Raw genomic sequence first — 23,586 nt, 5'->3', positions numbered from 1 at the left:
TTGTTCTGCTTATGATAATGAAAGAGCATTTCTGTTGGAAGAATTAAAAGAAATAGGGATAGAAAATATTACACTTAAAACTTTGTTGAATAATGGCTTGAATCATTATAAAATATATAATGCTTTAATGACATTCTTTAAAAAAAAGTAGATCTGTTTAGCAGGATTCAGAAGGGTTTTATTTATTTATTTATTTATTTTAGTTCTTCCTATTCCGTCAATGGTCCACACTCCAGCCCAGTAGGTGGCGGGAATGCACATATCGTTTGTTTGCCAACCGCCATAAAACTCCAAAAGAAGAAGAAGAAGAATCAGAGGGCAAACATGGCAGCCTTCCTTCCAAGGGTCTTGTCCTTTGGTAAAAATACGAAGGCTTTACTCAATGGCTTGAGGTTATCTGCAGCTCCAGCCCAGCAATACAGCGTCCAGGTTTCTAATTATGGAGAAAAAATTACTCACACGGGACAGGTGAGGCACAGTTTAATGCACGTCTGTTTATCACTATTAGCAGGTGTTGTGAGAATGGACACTCGGGTATTGTGGAATTAATCCGAATTAATAGCAGTACTGCAGTAGTTTGTGCATTTAGAGGCAACTGAGGGATGCTGGTCAGTGTCACGATGGACTGGGGTGAATCCGTTTACTGCTTGTTTTTGTTGCAGGTCTATGATGAAAATGATGCGAGAAGAGATTACACTTAAAACTTTGTTGAATAATGGCTTGAATCATTATAAAATATATAATGCTTTAATGACATTCTTTAAAAAAAAGTAGATCTGTTTAGCAGGATTCAGAAGGGTTTTATTTATTTATTTATTTATTTTAGTTCTTCCTATTCCGTCAATGGTCCACACTCCAGCCCAGTAGGTGGCGGGAATGCACATATCGTTTGTTTGCCAACCGCCATAAAACTCCAAAAGAAGAAGAAGAAGAATCAGAGGGCAAACATGGCAGCCTTCCTTCCAAGGGTCTTGTCCTTTGGTAAAAATACGAAGGCTTTACTCAATGGCTTGAGGTTATCTGCAGCTCCAGCCCAGCAATACAGCGTCCAGGTTTCTAATTATGGAGAAAAAATTACTCACACGGGACAGGTGAGGCACAGTTTAATGCACGTCTGTTTATCACTATTAGCAGTTGTTGTGAGAATGGACACTCGGGTATTGTGGAATTAATCCGAATTAATAGCAGTACTGCAGTAATTTGTGCATTTAGAGACAACTGAGGGATGCTGGTCAGTGTCACGATGGACTGGGGTGAATCCGTTTACTGCTTGTTTTTGTTGCAGGTCTATGATGAAAATGATGCGAGAAGAGCTAGATTCATCGGTAGGCAAAAAGAGGTAAAGGGAACTATTTACCGGCTCTCTAAATTATTTCAACATTGTATTACTCTAACCAGTGTTGGGCTAGTTACTCTAAACATGTAATATATTACTCATTACTAGTTACTCCTTTCAAAAGTATTATGATTACTTATTACTTTCTGGCAACAGTATTTAGTTACACTTACATTACTTTTCTTTCACACCCCATAGAATTTGTGTATCTTCCCCATAAAAGTATTCTGAAATGTTACTAACAATATATATCTACCTCATCATTTGATCAAAATCCACATTGGATCGCAGTCAGACGTTATTACAAACACTCAATGGTAATTAATAGTAACATTTAAGTAAAAGTGTTGTAATAATCTCATTAATTGTCTTGTTTAGCTTGAAGCTAATTGTAGCTCTAATTTCTCTCTTACCCATATGTGATTATATACCATGATGTATTTTATCAAAATAAATCATATAAGTTCATAAGAAAATGTTTCGTTGTCTACAAAGATACAATTTATATCGGGATCAGAGGTATGTGGGTGGACAAGCCATGCAATGCCAGAGTAAAGTAGTGCCACAACTTATACATCAGTGTTCAGATCATCTTTTCTCCTGACAAAATCAATGTAATGACTATATGTCCATCCACTGAATGTAAGCTTTTCCATATTCCAAGCTTGCCTGCTGCACTGGTGACTTCATGTGCCTGTGCAAGTTGTGAAAATGATGAAAAGTTACTGCAAAAAGTAATATTACTGTAACTAGTTACTGCCCAACAGTGAAGATAACATTATATAAACTAATATAAAATATTACCATAGTTTGTTCACTCATGGGTCTTGTAATCTTTGATACAGGTGAATGAGAACTTTGCAATCAACTTGGTTGCTGAGGAAACAGTGACGCACATAGAGTCCAGAGTGGTGTCCTGTGATGGAGGCGGAGGGGCTCTCGGCCACCCCAAAGTTTACATCAACTTGGTAAACAAGTCTTTTATTTAAGAACAGTTTCTAAAAGTGAATGCATGAGAAAGTTACCTTATAACACAGCAGCAGAAATTCATAATAAGGAAAATATTTCCCATTGGGTTTTAATTCCAGGAAGCATCCCAAATAAATTAACAAAGTTTTCGAAAATAATGATGACCATAAATGGTAAAACTGTTTTGATGAAGTGACCATCAAATCCCCAAACCCTTCTACACTGCCTAAAGCAGGGGCGTCCAATCATACTTCTAAAAGGCAATAGTCCTGCAGAGTTTAGCTTCAGCTCCAACACACTTGCATGGAAGTTTCTAGTGAATCTGAAGACCTCGATTAGCTGCTTGAGGTGTGTTTAATTACGGTTGGAGCTAAACTCTGCAGGACAGTCAGTGGCCCTCCAGGAACAGGTTTGGACACCCCTGGCATAAAGCATGGTTCAACAACCTCTTGACAGTTTTGGAGTGCTTGATTAAGTTGAACTAATCAAATGTGTAGAAAATGTCTGTTTACTTGTTGCAAGAAACATTACATATATACATGTGTGTGTATATAAATTGTAGCATCATGCATTAATGAATTCAATCTTTTCACAGGACAAGGAAACCAAAATTGGCACATGTGGATACTGTGGGCTCCAGTTTAAGCAGAAGCATCATCACTGAAGAACTGTCTTTTGTCTGTTCGGGCTATTAATTATTCACCTTTAAAGATATCTAATTCTATTCTCTGTACAATAAAACATTACTATAACTTAAAATTGTTGTGGTTTTTAGTTCTTTGTTTTTTTTTGTCTTTTGCACTTTTCCAAGCACTTTTCTCAAGCGTGCTGCTATATCATGATAAGTGATTTCAATGTAGATAAGCACATGGTTTATTCCAGCATTGACAGACAGAGGGCGCACGTGTTTTTTTTTTTTTTTACATATTTACATGTGTTTTTGATGTTACCTTTTGCATTAAAATATGTTTGGTTTAAGATTTACTTCACTGTCAATTTCTACTCAGAAATTGCTGGTAGATTTAACAAATAATTACAAAGAAACGGCAAGCAACACTGAATTAAATGTGAATTAATTTAAATGTGTAAAACATACTCAAATAATATATAATTTTTTTAACTACTTTGAAAAATTATTTTTATAACTCGTATATAGCTAGATATGGAAGAAGAAGAAGAACCATTTTTGGCATGCTGGAAAAAAAATAGCTGAAACCAGAATAAGCTGGTTTGCTGGTCTTCCAGCTTAGTTATAGCTGGTTTGCAGGCTGGTTTTAGAGGGGTTTTGACCACTTTTTATAGCTGGTCTGGCTGCGAGACCAGCTATTTCCAGCTGGGACCAGCTAACCAGCTTGGGCTGGTTTTAGCTTTTTTTTTTTTTTTTTTGGCAGAGAGCCTTTCAGTAGACAGATATTAAAAGATTTTTTCTTAGCATGAAGAATTCATATTTATAACTTGAGTGAGTAATTGTACAAAAGGTTCTTTCAGTTCTCGTTCAGTCAGTTTATGTTAGAGCACATGTGCAATACCTTGAGAGAAGGTAACGCATATGTGCCCTAAATGATCTGACATGTCTCGTGTATAATCAGAAACTCTGGTCCTCTTGCTCTGAAAGAAGACCTTATAAGACCTGTCAGCTACATGCTCACTTACACAAATTGACATTTTCCTACTCCGACTGACTCTATAGGATAGATGACCTACAGTGTCCGTTTTACTTTCAGCGATGTTTCTGAAGCACTTCTACGCAGGATGACATGAAAAGGAGCAAAGGGTAAAAGAACAGAGCAACTTGCATCTTTAAGCACTGGTGAGCTGCGTTCCTGTCTCGTTCCTGCTAAGTTTGGAGAATGTCAAGGGGGATTTAGTCTGATAAGAAACACTAGTGCGGAACAATACATGTTTGAGGAAGATCATATATATATTTCATCAAGAGTATTCTCTGCCGGTGCGGCCCTGCCAAATTGGCCTTGTGGCAGTGTGGAGGAAGCCCGGTCTCTAGTGGTGCATGCAGTGGAACTGAGTTTTCCGGCTGGAGGCCCCTCAGGTTGAGAGAAAGGCAGCCATGCTGCTATAATTGGGGCTGGTGACAGAAGGCAAGAGACAGCGTGATGCCAATTAACCCTCATCTGTGCTGTGTCCTGTCCAATATGTGTGATAGGTAAGGGGAAGGCTTCATTGTTAAGGGCTGTGGATTTTCCTCTTTATCAGGAGGCGTCTAAATTGCAGGTGGTTGACTAGTTTAAACATTGCTCTAAGCTAAATCTTGGGGTGAAACTGAGCATGAATTGTGCTGCATAGAAAAGTGCTCTCTATTATTCACGAAGCTAAAATGGAGCCAGTAGAGATACAGAAGGATGTTGCAGGTTCTCAGAAAACGTCGTCTTTCACGGTTTAAATTGCTCCATTTCTTTCCACAGCAACAGAACTGTTCTTTTATTCCATTTAAACCCAAATTTCACCCTTGATACAAATCATGCTTTGTTTGATCAAATCTTAATTTGAATTCAATAACAAAACGGAATCGTTTGAGTCACTTTCAGAACGTTTTTGTTTCCAGCTGAGGAACAATAAAAACATTGACAGCCAATCAGAATCCACTTCAAAGCGCGCGAAAGTTTAAAGCAGCCTGAGCTGAACGTTGGTGTGGACGCTAATATACTTCTAGTTCTCGGTGTGAACAGGCTTTTAGAATATTTTAGGATTATTTATGCATTTTACAGAACTGTCTTCCCCTATGAATGGATTGGCTGCTTCTCTTTATAATTAGGCTACTCTTCCAAACTGTCAAAAAGAAACTGTAGTGCTCTGTGATATGACCGCTAACTTCACCTAATTGTCTGCACTAATTCCCTTCTGCCCCATGTACTAGAGTCGTGACCTTTACTCGGGAGACTGTGTCATGTTTCTCAAAGCTAGTACAGACTCTTCCAACTATTGCCTCGAGAGAGTTTGTGTGTGCGTACCTACTTAAGATTTAGGACTGAGATCCACCAAATGAAAAAAGCTGTTGTTTTGTTAACTTTTAGAAAACTTTTCAGCACGTTTGTGTTATTTTATTATTTTTCTGTTGTAAAATAATGGCTCTGAATGAGACAAATCGCTAACAAAGGCTGCGTTTACACTTGGCATTAACATGCGATCACCATGATCTGATCAAGCAGATCGGATCATCAGTCAATCAGGACACAGCGCGTTTACACTTGGCAACATCAGCTGACTTCTCGATCTGGATAACCGATCGGATCTGTATTTCCCGCGCAATATATAAATAAGTCTGCGGTGTAAAGTCGACCTGAAGTGGTGGGTTTTCTTTTGAAAAATATTTTCAGTCGCGGGACATTTTACAAATCAAAAAAAATGTAGGAGTCTCTCTAGCGCTCTGTTCTTCCGACAGATCGGGAGAGAGGGGGCGGCGTTTTGCGTGATGTCGACCTGCGAATGCAGACACCAAATCAAAATAAATGTACGAGTCTCACTAGTGCTCTGTTCTTCCGACAGATCGGGAGAGAGGGGGCGGTGTTTTGCATGATGTCGACCTGCGAATGCAGACACGATGGCTGGATTGCGTTTACATTACACTGAGATCCGATCACAATGCGTCCTCAACTACCTCTGGACCAGGACACGCTGATCGGATAACATTCCGATCAGAAGCGCGTTTACACTTGTCTTTTCAATGTGTATGTGGACAACATCCGGATACAGGTCGCATGCCAAGTGTGAACGCAGCCAAAGCTGTTCTTCTGATCTGCTTCTGACACCATGAAGTTTACAGCATGCAATGCTTGTGTTTTACTTGACCTCCTGTGTTTAACACAAAATCTCAACACATCCCAATCTTGTAAAATAGTGAATAACTAACGGGACGTAATCACATTATATGCTTGGAGTGCACGAAAAAATTGGTCGTGATTCCCACTAAGCTGGAAGTTAGAACTCAGTTTAACTTAGACTGAGAAAGTTTAAGGTTTTAATTTGTCCTTAAAGGTGTAATAACATTCTGTGTCTTTAGAAAATATTGCTTTGATTGGATTGAGATCATAAAACATAGGCCTAGCCTACAACGATTGCTTGGGGATGAAGTGGTTAACACCGAATATACAGGCTATATTTAAAAAAAAAATCTTAATATCCCTCCAACAGACTAATTGAATTCTCTTTTAGCTGTGAATACGAAAATGGGATTTCCCATTTCTGTGGTATGCGGCAAGTTTCTTTACTGAACGCCTGGGTGTCATTATTTATTACCTTGAATGTAAGTTATTTATAAAGCCGAAAAAGAAAGGAATTTTCGGATGAATTCGTCCTGAATAATTCAGCTTAAAATCATTAATCCCATACAAGGTTGTGGCAGGTTTCTCCTGTGTTCTAATAAATACTTCATCATCATCCCGAGCTTCAAACTGGAAAGAATGAACAAAAAATAAATATATCGAAGCAATCTTCAAGCGCGCAATTTACACACAACAGCCGATCGCCGATACTTTAACGCGATTTTAGAGTTATGCGGAATATACTCGGATGGTTTATTCTGCTAAAAACTGCACTCTTTAAACATGCCAAATAAGCCATGAATGCAAACAAATGTTTTATGAGTTTCTGTACATATTTTATACCTATATTCTATCTTGATAAATCGACTCGAGACAACCCCCCCAAATATTCTGCCAGATACATTTAATGATGGAGTGACATGACATCAATGTCAATTTCAAATGATCAAAGATAAAAGAGTGAGGGGCCAATCTGTCTACTTCATTCAGGATTTGTTAAATCATAAGTTACTTCACTTCTCTCACTGGGGGTTATGATTAGACTGTCAAACGCAATTTGTCTTTCTTCCTAGTTGGTTTTAAAAATGTTGGCACAGGCTGAGTTTGCTCATGTCTCAGGTGGCTCTAAATGGCACCAATTCCTTGTTTGACATTATGGCAAGCCATTTTAACTATTATATGTTTTTGCTGCTACTAGTAGTTTTTAATTACTAGCAAGTAATCTAATGGCTATATCTTCTCATATTGCACTAGTAACTAATCCTTAAACACTAATATTTATTCCAATTTGAATTGTGGATCTGTGGATCAGATTTCAACTATTCACTTCCCGCTAATGTATTCCAGCTGTTTCTGGTACCTATTCCAGTTTTACTAGTAGCTATTCATTAACAACTATTATTCATTAAATACTTATTCTTTAGTATGCAAATAGATAGTGTCCATTGCATTTTTATTTTAGTAGTCATTAAATATTCATTATTGCCTAATTATTAGATGTGTACTGAATTTTTATAGCAACATTTAAATCTTACTGACAAGATTTTTTACAAGAACTATGAATTTGCCATTCTGACTTGTCAGTAAAAAGCAATTAGTTAAATGTAAATAGTGTAATGAGAAATGTTGCTTTTAAAAAATTAGGATTGATATCTCATTAATAGGTAAGCATCTAATAAGTGCCTATTTGTGACATTAAAAAAGATACTAGTCACTACTGGATTACTTACTGGTAATGAAAGATACTAATAAAACTAATAGCCTACTAATAAAAATACTAATTATATTAAGATACTAGTTAGTTTTAAGGGATAAATGTTAATAAAGCTTGCCATATCAGTCACTTAATGAAAAACAACGCTTCACTGACTACAACTTTTAGGAGTACCATTCAGTTAACAGTTTAGCAAGACCCCTTGAGTATTTATATTTGTCACGACTGAGTGATTATAACTAGCCTACCGGGCTAAAGGACATTGTGTGGAAGGGTTCAAGTAATTGATGTATGTAAAATCATGTTGTGTGATTCCACTTGGAAAAACGTCCTTCAAACAATAAATGCAACCACATAAAACAACCCTAGTGGCCAATGTGCTTATGGGAGAATTTCAGCACCACGGACAGCGAACATGGGTTTTTTTCCCCACAAAATGACTATTTCTGGGGATGTGAGATCAGCAACTGAGACTTCAGATTGGGGGAAATCTGTGCACCGTGCTATTATACAGTAGTGATCACTTTCTTTAACACAGACAGAACCAGATTTTTTTTCTTAAGTGAAAAGGTGCCACTCTTTCTAAATCTGTTGCTGTGTTGGTAAGCTCTAAATGTAAAGTTCACAAGACTTTTAGGAGGTCTTATATGACATCAGCTTACAGAATGAAACTAATAATTAAGACATTAGTACGATTAAATTCCAAACCTAGTGTGCTGCTTTTGTGATGGCTTAACTATTCAGTTTGGTGCAACCAGAAAGTATGAAAAAAAACAAAAAACTGTGTTACAGTTATGAAGTATGTTGAGAAGCAGAAATAGGTCCTGAGTGTTCATGGTAGTTATTCTGCGAGGAAATTCCTTCAGTCCATAACTCTGTGGAGTTGCTGAAAGTTTGGTTTAAGTTGGTGTGCCTGAATAAAGGATCGTGAAACACACCGTCAACCCAGTTTCTAAGAGTGGCCACTGGAGACTCTTGTTTCCTCTTTGTTATGTCTGTGTCACAGTTTGAAGAAGAGCACGAAGTTCCTTTATGCATGCATGATGAGTAATCGGTTTGGTTTAACGACGTAGCAGTCTGTGCAAGCGACCAGATTTTTGGCTTGGTCTCAATGGTCTTTTGGCCTTGCTGAAGGTAGAACTTCGCTGTCTGGTTGTCTTCAGCGGTAAGTCTTAAACGGTCTTCGTTAAATTCATGGACATCTGTCGGGAGCTCGGTAACGGATTCGTGAAAAGCCTCTTTAAAACGGTTATCTGGACATTCGCTGGTCTCTGAACGAACGCGCATGACAAAGGATTGTTTCGATTCGCACTCTGAGCCATCTGATTCCACTAGATCGAAATCTTCCAGATTGCTGTGAAGTTGATCCGCATCCTCCTTTCCATGGTTGTCTGGAGCATGAAACAAATATTTTTATACAGAATATAAAACCATGTATAAAACAATATAACGTTAAAAGTTCGTTCACACAAATGACGTTAACTATAACGTTATAACTATAAAGTTTTAATAATCGTGCACTCTATGAGAATATTCTATGAGCATAGGGAAGTTCACGATTTACGACACGACGAGGAATCACATTCAGAACTTTATTTTCCAGCCGATGAATGATTAATTAAACATTGACAGCCAATCAGAATTCAGTCCATTTTGAAGAGCTGGAGCATTTAAAGCGACAGACAGTGTGCTTAAAATAAACAGAACGTTATCGTGCATTCGTGAGGACGCCAATTGTTGTCTTTATAGTTATCATTCTTTCTTATTCTGTGTCGTCTTCTTCTTCATTGTTGCCATTGTGTTGATTTGTATGTCAAACATCTTGTGTTAGGCCTATGTTATTGTACATGCTATTTGTTGATAATAGAGCATTAAAAAAGTTATCGTTCTTGGAGTGTACGGGCCTGAAACGTCAAACTGTAACTGCAGCGCATATAGAAGTGGCATTTGGCATTTGTGGAATCAACAACAATTTGCTTAAGTTCTGTGTAGCGCTGTAGGCTATATGAACAACATCTGCATTTCAAACCAAGAGTAATATCAAAAAGCTTTCAACAAACCATTGAATTCTTGTTCGGTTTTTATTGGCTCCCCCTGCGATTCGTCCATATCTTCTTGGTCGTCTTCGCACTCTTTCTCATCTGAGGTCTTGTTGCGTGGTGACCACGTCATCTTGTTTTCCTTCTTGAGTCTCCGGCGCGCGTTGGCGAACCAGGTGGACACCTGCGTAAGGGTCATCTTTGTGATGATGGCCAGCATGATCTTCTCGCCCTTGGTGGGATACGGGTTCTTTTTATGTTCCTGCAGCCATGCTTTCAGCGTGCTGGTGGTCTCTCTGGTAGCATTTTTTCTTCTTGTGCCCACATCTACAGATCCATACCTAAATAGCATGACAAGTAGTCTGTTTAATTAAAAGTTGGATGCAGAATTGCTATTGTGAAAATAGTCCATTGATGCAACCAAAATAACAATAAAGGGGTGATAATTCTTACCCATATCTGTCATACTGGTACTGTCCAATTGGGCAGTCGTAAGGGTAGTATGCAGAGCTTTGGCTGACTCTTGAATGTCCTGTTGCCACTCCATCTTTCTCACCGAGTTTACCCTAATATGAAAAATGAAATAGTTATAAAACAGCTCAGTGATGATCTGTACCAGTGAGTGGGGAAACTTTCTGGACAGTGCAGGTAATGTTCACCCCCTATGAAATATTATATATTTGTATTGCAACAAACCAATGAAATGCATACCAGTGGATAATATGAGGTTGAATCTGGACCATAAGTGCTGCAGGTATCATAACCGTGACTCTTTGAGCAGGAGTTGCCATAGACAGCAGTAGGGATCAGGTCATGCCGGCTGGAGGCCACAAGCCTACTTTCATATACCGGGCAATAAAGCGAGTTTTGAGGAAAAGCTGCCACTCCAGAGTCCAGCAGTGAACCACTAGACTCATAGCAGGTGTTCAGAGCGTTAGAAGACATTAAAAGCTGCCAAAGAAATGACAAAAAGGCTTTAGCAGAACAGTTTATTTCTGCATTTAGACTATTATTGATTTAAAATGAGTTAAAAAGAACATTAGTCTCCAGTGCTATCCCCATTTACGGTTACATGTGTCAAATTATTTACAAGTAAAAAGTTTACGACAAAAACATTTTGGTTTGGTGTTATAGGGTTAATGTTATTGATTCTTCAATTAGGGACACTTTTGACTACATGACATTTTTTAAAAGGACACTTCTACAATATATTTTTTCAAACATTTATCACAAATCATGGAATAAAGGTTTGATCATGGCCTTGGTGTCGATTTTGGAATAACGTGAGATGGTGTGGAATTCAATATTCAGGGTAATGATCTAGGATAGTAGCGGCATTTTTATCTGTTTTTACAAATGTCTTCGACTAGCTAAGACAGCATGTTAGCTAGCCGTAAATGTAATAATTTATTTATTTAAAATATTAGAAAAATTATTAAATAAAACAAAATTGATATAGTTTATAAATTAAGATGTCAAATACATTACTGATGAGTTTGGTAATGTCTACTAAAGCTACTTTAAGATCTTTAATCATTCAATCTCTGAATGAATTAGGCTATATTTATAATCTTCAAATCTGTCATTCTGCTGTACTGGCAAAAATATGCCTCCATGTCACATCTCATTTTCATCATAAAGATATATATATATATATATATATATATACGAAAAACTTTTTTTTAAATGCTTGGTGTGGTGGCAATGACAGCAGGGGGACAGTAATCATTTTAAAAATCATAAAATAAAAATTCTAGAAAAATATAAATTATGGAATTATATATTGTTCATATAGGGAAGGTCAAAATTCAAATTTTCTCTGAATTTCCCTGATTTTAACACTTTTTTATAAATTCATTATAAAGGCAAAGTTAACAGATCAAAGTGAAGGACAAGTCCAAAACAGATCAGTTCTGGCAGGTGTAACCTTTCAATACTAAAAACGTAAGTAAAAAGTATTTTTTTAAGTAATTAAAAAGACAGCATAACAATGTATAGCTATTGTAATCTATACATATGAAAACATATTACATGATTTCTTTAAAATCACCAGGTTAGAACACTTCCCCTAATTGAAGAATCACTCAATTGCATTTAATTAATATAGGCTAGACCATTCACAGTTAATCATATTAACATCTGGCACTGTAAAGTGAAGTGTGGAACTGTTCAAAAATTAAAAAGACAGCATAACAATGTATAGCTATTGTAATCTATACATATGAAAACATATTACATGATTTCTTTAAAATCACCAGGTTAGAACACTTCCCCTAATTGAAGAATCACTCAATTGCATTTAATTAATATAGGCTAGACCATTCACAGTTAATCATATTAACATCTGGCATTGTAAAGTGAAGTGTGGAACTGTTCAAAAAAGTTACCTGTGGCGCTGCAGGATATGAATAGCCAAACTGAGTAAATGACATGATGAGTGTCCAGCCCAGAGGAAGCTGCAGTCCCGCTGCGGGTCATCAGTTCATCACCAAAATCTCCCATTAACTGGAGATAAACGTCCCGTTCTTGTTTCAGTTTGTCTCTTATACAAACCAACAATACAAATAGCAAAAAAAGGGCAGTATGACACAGATTCAGCGTGATGCAGCGCTATAGTTGAAGTGAAAAAAATTCATAACAAACGTTGGCTCAGTTGGACGTTGTTTTAAACACCGGTGACGCTGACGTCACAGCGTCAGATTTAAAGGTCCAGATAACAAACGCGAATTGTCGCGAATCACGCAAAAGTTGTTGTTCACAGAGCGGAACACTTTCTATAGCCGCTGTGTAACTTCAGAGTCAAACGATGCGCTTGTGTCCTCTTGAGGAGCCCGCGGGGTCTCGCTCACATTAACGAGGACGTGTTCAGTTTCTCTGCCCGCCAGCAGCCAATCACAGATCTGACTCCAGAGCACTGACAGCTCGATCGCGCATGATTGATGACCGCCCAGAAACGATTACCATAATTGCCTTTCTATGTAGTTATCAAACACTTGTACCATTAAATAACATTGAATTGGTTGGAAAAATCTCTTGAGTTATAGCTACAGAAAAAAAAAAATCACAGTCTTTGATCGATATCTATCAAAAAAACCAAGGCCATAGCACAGTGCTGAGTAAATTATGGCTTACATAAACAATAACAGACTTGGTAATTACAGTAACTTTTGTTGTGGATGTAAAAAAACAACAACTATAAATTATAGTGAAAATATTAAAGACTTAACTAGGCAGAGACATGTGGAAATGTTTGCTAATATTATCTTTACTTTAATAACAGAGAGATTCATGAGTCATCTTAGAATGAAGTTCTCTCAAAACCAGATAATGTGTTTCCACAGATTTAAAAACATCTGAAAAAACAACAACAACAAAAAACCAAGTGAAAAAAAAAAATTTGAAGAGAACCTTTATCTTCTATTTCAAAGCTGTGTTGCTTAAAACAATATTTTATGTGTTCTTTAGAATTCTTTAGAACTGACTTCCATTGAAATAAGGATGAGAACAACACTTTATTTTAAGTGTCCTTGTTACAGTGATTAGGTACTGAGTAATAGTAATTAACAACATACTTAGGATTTGTTTTAGGGTTATTGCATCCAATTATGCCTAATTTACATGTTAATACTATAGTAAGTACATATTTGTTTGTTTTCTTCTTAACGCCATTCTAGCATCTATGGCTATATTCATGGCGAGAACCAGTTAATCCATACACAAGTCTGTTATACACACAAGTCGGGGGGACCATTTAGAATGTTCAGTTCACCTAACCTGCATGTCTTTGGGCTGTGGAAGGAAACCGGAGTATACCCAGAGTAAACCCACTCTGATACAGGGAGAACATACATGTAACTTGTATAACAAGGACACTGTAAAATGAACGATGTAAAACATGTTTTGTCTGGTAACCTTAAAAATATTAATTCTGACTGAATCAACCAAACAAAAACAACAATAACAAAACATTTTAAGGGCGAGTTCCTTACTGGACAGTTTGGTGGAGGTCTGTTCTTAGGGATGCATTTATTCTCTTTTGCTAAAGATCTTCTTCATTTAACAAGTCTTTTAAAAGACAAATCAGAAAGTGACACTGTGAAGATACCGTTGCAGAGGAGTCACATTTTGAACCTGTATATATATATTTTTGGACATCAATCAATCCTTTATCACATACAGTACCTTAAATGTGACTCTCAGCCACCTCTGGACTCTCTCTTTATTGTGGCTGAGAGGTTTGGCCTGCCAGAGTTCATTTAATATGTATAATGCATGAGGGCACTTCAGTGCATTTACTTAACACTTCGTTCCTGCCGTCCAGAAGTCTTTTCATTAGAGATTGAAACACTGATAGACATCCCCAGTTTGAAAGAACTGTAACCGCCTTATTCATTGTTCGGACTCACAGCACATGTAACACAATTGATTACAATATTGCGGTGCAGCATCCGTGTAAAAAAGTCATAACTTATTTGTTTCTGCATCCAGTGAACCAGTTTATTGTATGTTTTACATAATTGTGACTCAACTTTTATTTATTTTATGTTCTGACTTTTCTACTCAGTAATGGATAAAGAAAGAAAGAAAGAAAGAAAGAAAGCATCTTCAACCCAAGAGAAAGCAAGCAACAATTAAACAAAACATTATTGGTGAACTCATTAAAATTTTTAGCGATATACTAGGCTGAATGCTGAGCTCATGTTAGATACATATAGGTAAATATGCAATATCTTTTAGTTGTAACACTGGTAAAGACTACAAAAAAATATTGTACAAATATTACTATAACAAAACATTTTATAAAAAAAAAAATTACTAAATTTTATACAAATACGGGAAAAAAAATCTGAAGTGTAGCTGAGATATTTACTTCAAATACACCTCAAACTTCCAAGAAAATCTTCATGTTCCACAACCAAAAGTGTTAATACACAAGAAGGAGAGTGAATTGACAAAACATGTTTGGATCTCTCTGATGTCCCCGTCTGGAGTAGATCAGAAAGAAACCGACAGACTGTGGGACGTCCTACCACTGCAGGCGTTTAAATGGAGCTCCCGGATGGACAGCTGCTTGATAGAGTTACATCAAAATCTACTGAAATGTTTGTCTCAATGATTGAGGCAGTGGAAGATGAATGTGTGGAAACGGACGTGTTTACATAGATGAAGAGACCATCATTCATTGTTACAGGCAAATACAAATTGCCAGTCCTTTGACTGACAGGTTTTTTGTTGGACTGGAGAAGCAGCACGTGAGTAAAAGCTTTATTTCCATTCCAAACTCCAAACACAGACAACAGTGCTTGTTCAATATATGAGCACTCTTTTCATGAAACAAATTAAATGTCATTCATGTGAGTGAACACTCTTTCTTCAGTCTCCAGGGACGGTGACAGTGGGGCTCTGCCGTCTAAAACTGATTTACCTTCAAAACAAGAAAGGTATGAATCTCCATCCGATCAACCTTCAACCTCCGGCCACTTCCTTTCCATCTTTCAGTTTTTAGAACACTTAGCAGTTTCCAAAACCTTTCCTCTTTCCCTTCTCTATCTCTGCCCTGCTCGCTCTTGTGCTTTTTTTGGTCCGGATGGTCCAGGTGGGACCTATACTGCATGCTCTCAGGCAGACTATTGGTTCATCCAGGCAGAAAATGGAGGGTTGGAGGGGGAGGACAGGAAATGGAGTGGGAGTTGACTCTCTTCTCACACACTTTAGCCCTGAAGAGCTGCACCTTGGGGACCACTGTCAAGTGATCTCTGACACTTCATTCCCTCTCTACACAGGAACCCTCTCTGACAGACACAAGCAGGGAAGAACTCGACTTATTGCTGGAGTCTAAGCACAGTTCGGCATAGAAACACTGCTCCAAGAGAAAACCTCATAGAACTGCAAGTGCTGTAACATCTAAGAGGTCTTTGTGAGATCAACAGAGGACTTTTGCCTTTCTAAACTTATTAGTTAAGTTCAGTACACAAAACATCTAAATATGGAAAGTGTTGTTTTAGAGTAACTAACTAAAAGTTACTAAAAGCTTTTTACTACTCTTTATCGATTTCCATCATCCCAAACACTCATATCAACAATGGAAAGTTAAATTCTTCTTAGTAAATCGGTTTGCTATAAACGGCTCTCTGTCATATGTAGCACTGGAAAGTTCAATTAATTTTAGAGAATCAGTTCATCATAATCAGCTCTCTATATTATGTAGTGCTGAATAGTTTGATTCGTTTTACTGAATCAGTTCATCCTAAAACGCTCTCTTATATCCAGAACTGGAAAGACTGATTCATTCTAGTGAATCAGTTCATCATAAATGTGTCTCTCTTTGTTATGTAGGGCTGGAAAGTCTGGAAAGTTCAATTAGTGAATCAGTTCATCATAAACAGCTCTCTATATTATATAACGCTGAAAAGTTTCATTCGTTTTACTGAATCAGTTCTTCCTAAATGGCTCTCTCTCACAAGCAGAGCTGGAAAGTCTGATTCATTCTAGTGAATCGGCTCATAAACAGCTCTCTCTTTTATGTAGGGCTGGAAAATTTGATTCATTCTACTGAATAGGTTCACTAGAAGCACCTCTATCTCTTATATGTAGAGCTGGAAAATCGGATTCTTTCTATTAAATTTGTTCATCATTAACATCTCACTATCTTATATAGCACTGGAAAGTTTGATTCATTCCTTGCAAATTGGTTCATCATAAACAGCTCACTCTCATGTGTAGAGCTGGAAAGTCAGATTCATTCAAGTAAATTTGTTCATCATAATTATCCATCTCTCTCTCTCATATGTAGTGCTGGAAAATCTTGATTCATCCTAATGAATTGGCTCATCCTGAAGCTCTCTCTCTGTTATAATACATGGAAATTCTGAGTCATTCTACTGAATCAGTTCATCGTAAATGGCTCTCTCTCTCTCTCTTTCTCTCTCATATCCAAAGCTGGCAAGTTTGATTCATTCTAGCAAATTGATTTGTCATAAATGACTCACTCTCATGTGTAGAGCTGGAAAGTCAGATTTATTCAAGTGAATCTGTTCATCATAAACATCCATCACTCTCTCTCTCTCATATAAAGTGCTGAAAAATCATGATTCATTCTAATGAATCGGCTCATCCTGAAGTGCTCTCTCTCTCTCACGGTTCTAATACTGAATAAGTTCATCCTGAATGACTCTCTCATATGTTGAGCTGGAAATTCAGACTGATTCTAGTCGATCAGTTTGCCAAAAATGTCTCTCTCTCTCATTTGTAGCCCTGGAAAGTCTGATTAATGCTAATGAATCAGTTTGTAATAAACAGTTATTTCACTCTCATATGTAGTGCTAGAAATGTTGATTCATTCTAACGAATTGGTTTGCCATAAACAACTCTCTCTATCATGTAGCTCTGTAAAGTTCAGTTCATTGTACTGAATCGGTTCGTTCTGAATGGCTCTCTCTCATATATTGTGCTGGAAAGTTTGATTCATTCCACTCAATTGCTTCATCCAAAATGCAAGTCTCTTGCATAACAATAATGTTAACACTTACAGTCTAGTTCATCACTATGTCTTCAATATAAATTAGGTATTAAAATGAAAATGTTTGATGTTGTCACCCTAAAAATAAACTTTTCTGCCAGAAAACTGGTTAAACTAAATTATATCATTGGATGTTTATGAAGCAATCATTGGTGGGCTTTTATTTAAGAGGACTGGACTTGCATAGTCTGTTTTGATCTTAAGAGTATTTGTTCTGGGACTTGGTTTCTGTTTTAACATTGGCTTAACGTGATTTACCCATGTAAGACTTGTTCTTGGATCAACATATATCTAATTGCTGCAAAAACATTCCTATCAACCCATCAGATTTAGGGTTAGGGGCTTAACACTCTTATCAACCAGCAATTTCCCTCTGGTTTTAGAAAGAAGCTGGTATTAGGCTCAGGTTAGGCCTCTGATTATATTGGAGGAATGTTGGTCCAGGATGCTGATTCCAAGAACATGTCATACTTATGTATTTACATTACAAGAATACATCTATTTAGTTGCCACAATGATGTGTGATTGTGTTTTGTTTTTACAGTTATTTGGTGTGTTGCCACAATAAATTCCAAGAACATGTCATACTTATGTATTTACATTACAAGAATACATCTATTTACTTTAGTTGCCACAATGATGTGTGACTGTGTTTTGTTTTTACAGTTATTTAATGTGTTGCCACAATAACAGTACGAAGAAATGACCCAGCCTTCACTGAATTCACGCTAACAATCTAAAAATCGTCCTTACATCGAGCCATTGAAAGCTATATCTAGTTACCATGTTACTCGAAATTCAGCAATATGCCACAAATATTCATTTGTTGTGTTTATCAGTCTTTTGACCTGTTGTCTTGGTAGAGTGATAAGGAATGGATCTCTGTTTGTCTTTGTATTTGAGTGTCTGCTAACCGTCCATAAGCATTTAGTTCACTCAAACTCACCAAATATTTAGGCCTAAATGTAAGATTTATATATTTCAATTGCATACAAATTTTCATCCATTTGGATTACACAGTTTTACATAAACTAATAAACTTAATGTTAAGAACCAGGTAAGATTTTTATAGTGGTAATAATAAAATGACTGTGTTTTAAATACACAGTAACCAGGTTTATATATTTATGATCAACAGGTCTAATTAACTCAGTCTCCTACATTTTAACTAACCGAATGTTCCAAGCCATATTTGAACAAATTTTTTGCTGAATAAATGTAATTCTTTCCACAATTAACAAATGTATGCTTATTCTAAGCTATTTGAATGAATGCATTTTGAAATATGATTATTTAAAAAAAATTGTATGCAAATTATTAATAATAAACTATTGCCATGATTTCTTACCTGTTTTATTTACTGTGTAGGACTGACAAATATGCATCACGTTAAGTTTATTAGTTGATGTCAAAACTGTGTAATCGAAATGAATGGAAATTTTATATGCAATTCAAATACATAAATCTTACATTTAGGCCAATTAATTTTTTTTTAGAGTAGTTCAGCTGAATGGAACAGGTCAGGGGTTTCTAATTCTTGGAAAAACCCTTAAAAGTACAAGAATAGCAGGCTGCTAGCAGTGAGGGGCCTATAGGGAACCTAAAGATCACACTTGGCTCATACTATTAATAGACAATTATTGTCTAAATGACCATGGAATCATGTTGTTTCCACTACAGGAAGTCTAATATGGAGTATCCAAGAGCTCAAAATTGCAAAAGCACGGATAAAGCTTTTAGTCTTCTCTAGAGGGGGTTTGGAGACTGTAATTCCCGCACCTATGTAGTCTAGAGACCGTAAACCATTTCTTGTGGATTTCATTTAGTAAGGGAGTGTTAAGAATGTTGTATATGGTATTGCTATGGTAATCTCTGAAGTACCTTGGAATGCAATGTACATCCCATAATCATTCAGTACTATGGTATAGTACTACTCATATATTGCATATTTCATATATTACCATGAAGTTAAAATCTCCAAAATATCAGCCAGAAAGCATTAAATGCATTGATCTGAGCTAAAATCTACCGGCTGACCTGGCAATGCACTTGAGCGCACTTAACAGAGATATGCCGCATGTCTATATCTATGTATATTTGTCAGTGCCTAAATCTACATCACTGTTGTTTAGTTTCATTATGAGCTCAGTGTCAAGGCGATGCTCACTAAACGCTGAAGACCAGCGCAGCAGCATCAAGCCTGATGGTGAAACAGTACGAGCAGCGAATGTCTGAGCGAAGTTACAAAACCAGTCCGGCCAGCTGTGTGGAGCTCCAGAGGAACGGCTGTGGGAAGAGTATGTGCGTCTGCTTGGCTTGTTTTCCAGGCCAGTGCCACAGAGAGAGCGAGAGCTCTTTAAAGTATGCATTTCCCCATCCCACTGAGAGCAGCGTATTCCTCCCCATCACTTCCACTTCATTACTCCCTCACCAGCCATGTATTATTCACCCACAGTCAATCCGTCCTCCACTGGGACCAATGTTAGCTGAAAAACGTTTTAGCCTCTTTTACTATCTAAAGGCTGTCCCGCGTTCTCTCGCTCTATCTTGCTCTCTCTCTTTCTTGCCTTCTCTGTATTTCTTTATCTTTCAGCCAGTCCAAAAACCATATAACAACATGCAGTTTCTTTTTTCGGTTCAAAATAGAAATGATAAAAACTAGAATAAACCGGTGGAATAGACCGGTGTTGGTTGGTAGATAGTTAACTTATGATTCATACATGGTCTCATTAATTCTTTTAAGATGACATTACTATGCTAAAATATTGATAAGAATAAACATTAATATAGCCTACCACTACTAGTTTTCTAAGTAGTTAAAAGTGTTAAAGCTATTGTAAAACATTTAAAAAATGGTTAAATTATATTAAATGAATCATAAATATCAGACAAATATAAATAGCTGTGTGGAGCTCCAGAGGAATGGCTGTGGGAAGAGTATGTGCGTCTGCTTGGCTTGTTTTCCAGGCCAGTGCCACAGAGAGAGCGAGAGCTCTTTAAAGTATGCATTTCCCCATCCCACTGAGAGCAGCGTATTCCTCCCCATCACTTCCACTTCATTACTCCCTCACCAGCCATGTATTATTCACCCACAGTCAATCCGTCCTCCACTGGGACCAATGTTAGCTGAAAAACGTTTTAGCCTCTTTTACTATCTAAAGGCTGTCCCGCGTTCCCTCGCTCTATCTTGCTCTCTCTCTTTCTTGCCTTCTCTGTATTTCTTTATCTTTCAGCCAGTCCAAAAACCATATAACAACATGCAGTTTCTTTTTTCGGTTCAAAATAGAAATGATAAAAACTAGAATAAACCGGTGGAATAGACCGATGAATCATAAATATCAGACAAATATAAATATAAATATCAGATCATATACATTTCAGATAAATGTGTTAGTGAGGTTTTCTCTCTCAAACAGACAATTTTCAGTTGGTGCCAATCATCCATGTGCTGGAGCGATTTGGCACAACAGCAAAACAAACCTCATGAATAAACATAATCTGTGAAACAGCAGCATTAACCAATGACCTTTCTTTGAATTTTAGTCCACTAGAGCTATTTAATAAAGAATGAAAACTCTGCCTTTATCAGCCCTGGTCTCTTCTAAAAGATGCCTTTACATAAAAACAAATGTTGTTTGCAGTACAGCTGCTGGCAGTTTAATGTTAAGCACATCTTAACCAGAAAATTGAGTGAGTTTCCTTGAGTTGTGGATGTGAAGAGGTGGAAAGAGTAAAATATCACATGCTGAATTCAAGCGCCACCGTCTGGCCAGTTTGAGTAATGTGAGTGCAGAATATTAGAGATGATAATCGACACCGTTTGACCTTCCTGTCATTAACTGTTTAATATGATTACAGGTTAAACAGGTTATACAGTTCATCATATTACTATCAAATGAGCGTCATTTTTGAGTAACTAAATATGGCAGAGGTGATACAGAGGAACAATCTTAATCTAACATCTTATGTGAAGAACATGTGACAATATTACGCAGTGTTGAATTTCTGTCGTTATAATGTGTGCTTTAGTATACTCATGCAATCTGATTAAACGAAATCGAGAAGAAAGAGTCAGAGCGTGTGAGGTGCCACGGGTGGTTTGCAGTGATGGAGAGGAAACATGTAATGACAGCTTCAGTCAGGCAGAGGAAAACACAACCTCCGTCTGAAGAAGAGAGAGCAGCCTCATTGAAGAACTAATGTGTGATTGTGGCGTATGATCGATAGACCTCTAATAGTCTACATCTACACTACTGTAATCAGCATTTGAACCACACACTCTCACTTTCCCTCTCTCCAGCACACACACACACACACACACAGACACACAGACACACACACACACACACACACACAGGTACTCTCAGTATATGGCACAGTGACATATGGCATTATTATTCCCTAGTGTTTTTTTTTTGTCCCCAAAATTGAATGCTGTATTGTTGCCAGAAAGCATTTACTGATGTGCACCTTATGTACCATATTTATTGGTTATTGAATGTGTTTGTGAAATTAGATAAAATAAAATGGCATAAATTACCTGTTTTATTTTCACTATGATTTGCAAAGCCATTTTATATCTTTATGAGGTCATATGTGTTTTTTAACAATATAAAAACACACAATGTGTCATCCATTTATATGTCATTAGTTTAAATAAATCAACTATTCATTGTTTAAATCAATGATCTTTAATTGAAATCCTAAGAAATTATGGCTGTTAGCTATAAATCAACCTCAAATACAGTAACTGAAAAGATACCAAAACAATAAACACTCTTCTAGATTTTATTTTATTTGTGTTTTTAGAATCCACAAAAAAGGTCGTAGCGCCAAACACTCTTGTCCAAAAATCCAGTAGGCAAAAAAACATAAGGTGCGTAGATCCAAAAAATGCAAAGATGAAAGAGATCCGCACTCGTTCAAATACAGCTCAAAAGGCTTATTCCATTTATTGCTCAGAGGTCACAAAAATATGTGCAAAGAAGTGCAAAAAACTTCTTTTGCACTTTGCACATATTTTTGTGACCTCTGAGCAATAAATGGAATAAGCCTTTTGAGCTGCATATTTGTGTTTTTAGAACACCTTTTGTTTTTTCATCAAAACCCATTTCATATTACCTGCACATTTAAACAACGGTTAATACAGCTGTTAGACTGTAACCATAACTATGTATAAATAGGCCTAGAACAGACTAATATGAATTATATTAAATGTTACATAACAGGTAAAAATTCCAGAGGATCGCACTACTGGGCCTCCACAAATTAAACTATCACTTTAAACATTTTGATCCATCCCTGCTTAATTCCTGCCCCATTCACTAATTTTAATCACAATCAATTAAGCACTGTAATACTACAGATGCTGTAGAGGGCACTGACATACATATAAGACCCCCCAGACACAGACCACCAAAGTCTAGACATCCGTCCCACACACTCTCAATGCTTCATTCTCCATTTGGTCATCCTTCTCCTCACTGATGGGGTATCTCATGACACTAATGATTCTCAAATTATTTGGACAACTAGTGGACAGCTTGTCAGCACACCATTTGATCCCAGCATTGCTTTTAGACCGCCCAGTTATACATCTGTTAGCCTGTGATAAGAAAATGGCCTGTAACCTTGTGGCAGCGGTGCGTTCTGCAGTGCCTTTTCTTTTTTTAACGCAGTACTGAGTCATTGATGGGTGGATAAATTACCTGGTGTTTGTCTATTGACCTCCCTCAGAGACAGACAGCAGTCAATACCGCTCCACTTCTCTCTATTCCCAGGAGGGTCACTATGATTCGAGAGTAGCGTTCCTCTGAGAATGAGCTGATATCTATAGTATTCTTTATCCATTCCAACCCTAGAGCACATTGAGAATCAGGCGAAAGAGAAACAGGACACCCGCCAACTGTTTATGTGACCAGTGGCTGAGCCAGTCACAAGCTGGCCGGGGTTAATATGGCCCACTTGACTCAATTACATAAAGCACTGACTGGGGAAGGGATGAAAGGATGATCAAATGACACTCTTTCACTCCAGAACCTAGAGAAAGCAGCATTTTAAGGCATCATATATGCGCTCCCAACGCAAAACCTGCTCCAGAATTTAGCATAAGATCCTATTCTTAGGAAAGAAGTCAATACCACAATGCAAACTCAGCTCAAAAAAGAAAGAAGAATAAACATTTAAAGTGCAAAATTAAAATTAATAAGTTATTTAAAATTCAGCAATAAAAC

General features: G+C 37.1%; 2 protein-coding genes across 3 annotated transcripts; one reads left to right on the top strand and one right to left on the bottom strand.

Moving 5' to 3' along the window:
* The first annotated feature begins 888 nt into the window (after positions 1-888).
* Positions 889-3,058, top strand: ndufs6 (NADH:ubiquinone oxidoreductase subunit S6). Its single transcript, XM_016571452.1, has 4 exons — positions 889-1,091; positions 1,286-1,339; positions 2,182-2,304; positions 2,901-3,058. Exons 1-4 carry the CDS (start codon positions 948-950, stop codon positions 2,967-2,969), a joined length of 390 nt encoding a protein of 129 aa, XP_016426938.1. The 5' UTR covers positions 889-947; the 3' UTR covers positions 2,970-3,058.
* A 5,142-nt stretch (positions 3,059-8,200) lies between these two features.
* On the bottom strand, positions 8,201-12,809 carry LOC107754842 (iroquois-class homeodomain protein irx-4-A-like). 2 transcript variants are annotated; one of them, XM_016571451.1, is made up of 5 exons: positions 12,222-12,809; positions 10,546-10,785; positions 10,288-10,400; positions 9,856-10,175; positions 8,201-9,186 (listed from the first exon to the last, which is right to left on the bottom strand). In XM_016571451.1, the coding sequence occupies exons 1-5, from the start codon at positions 12,264-12,266 to the stop codon at positions 8,588-8,590; spliced, it is 1,317 nt and encodes a 438-aa protein (XP_016426937.1). In that variant the 5' UTR covers positions 12,267-12,809; the 3' UTR covers positions 8,201-8,587. The 2 variants fall into 2 exon arrangements, with proteins under 2 accessions (XP_016426937.1, XP_016426936.1); XM_016571450.1 differs by having other exon boundaries at positions 8,202-9,192; positions 12,222-12,808.
* Between the last annotated feature and the right edge of the window lie 10,777 nt (positions 12,810-23,586).

Source organism: Sinocyclocheilus rhinocerous, unplaced genomic scaffold (genome assembly GCF_001515625.1).
Source record: "Sinocyclocheilus rhinocerous isolate Xijiao unplaced genomic scaffold, SAMN03320098_v1.1 scaffold21, whole genome shotgun sequence".
In the NCBI taxonomy this organism is placed as follows: domain Eukaryota; kingdom Metazoa; phylum Chordata; class Actinopteri; order Cypriniformes; family Cyprinidae; genus Sinocyclocheilus; species Sinocyclocheilus rhinocerous.
Note: the sequence above shows the minus strand (reverse complement) of the source record. Positions and strands in the feature narration are given on the sequence as shown.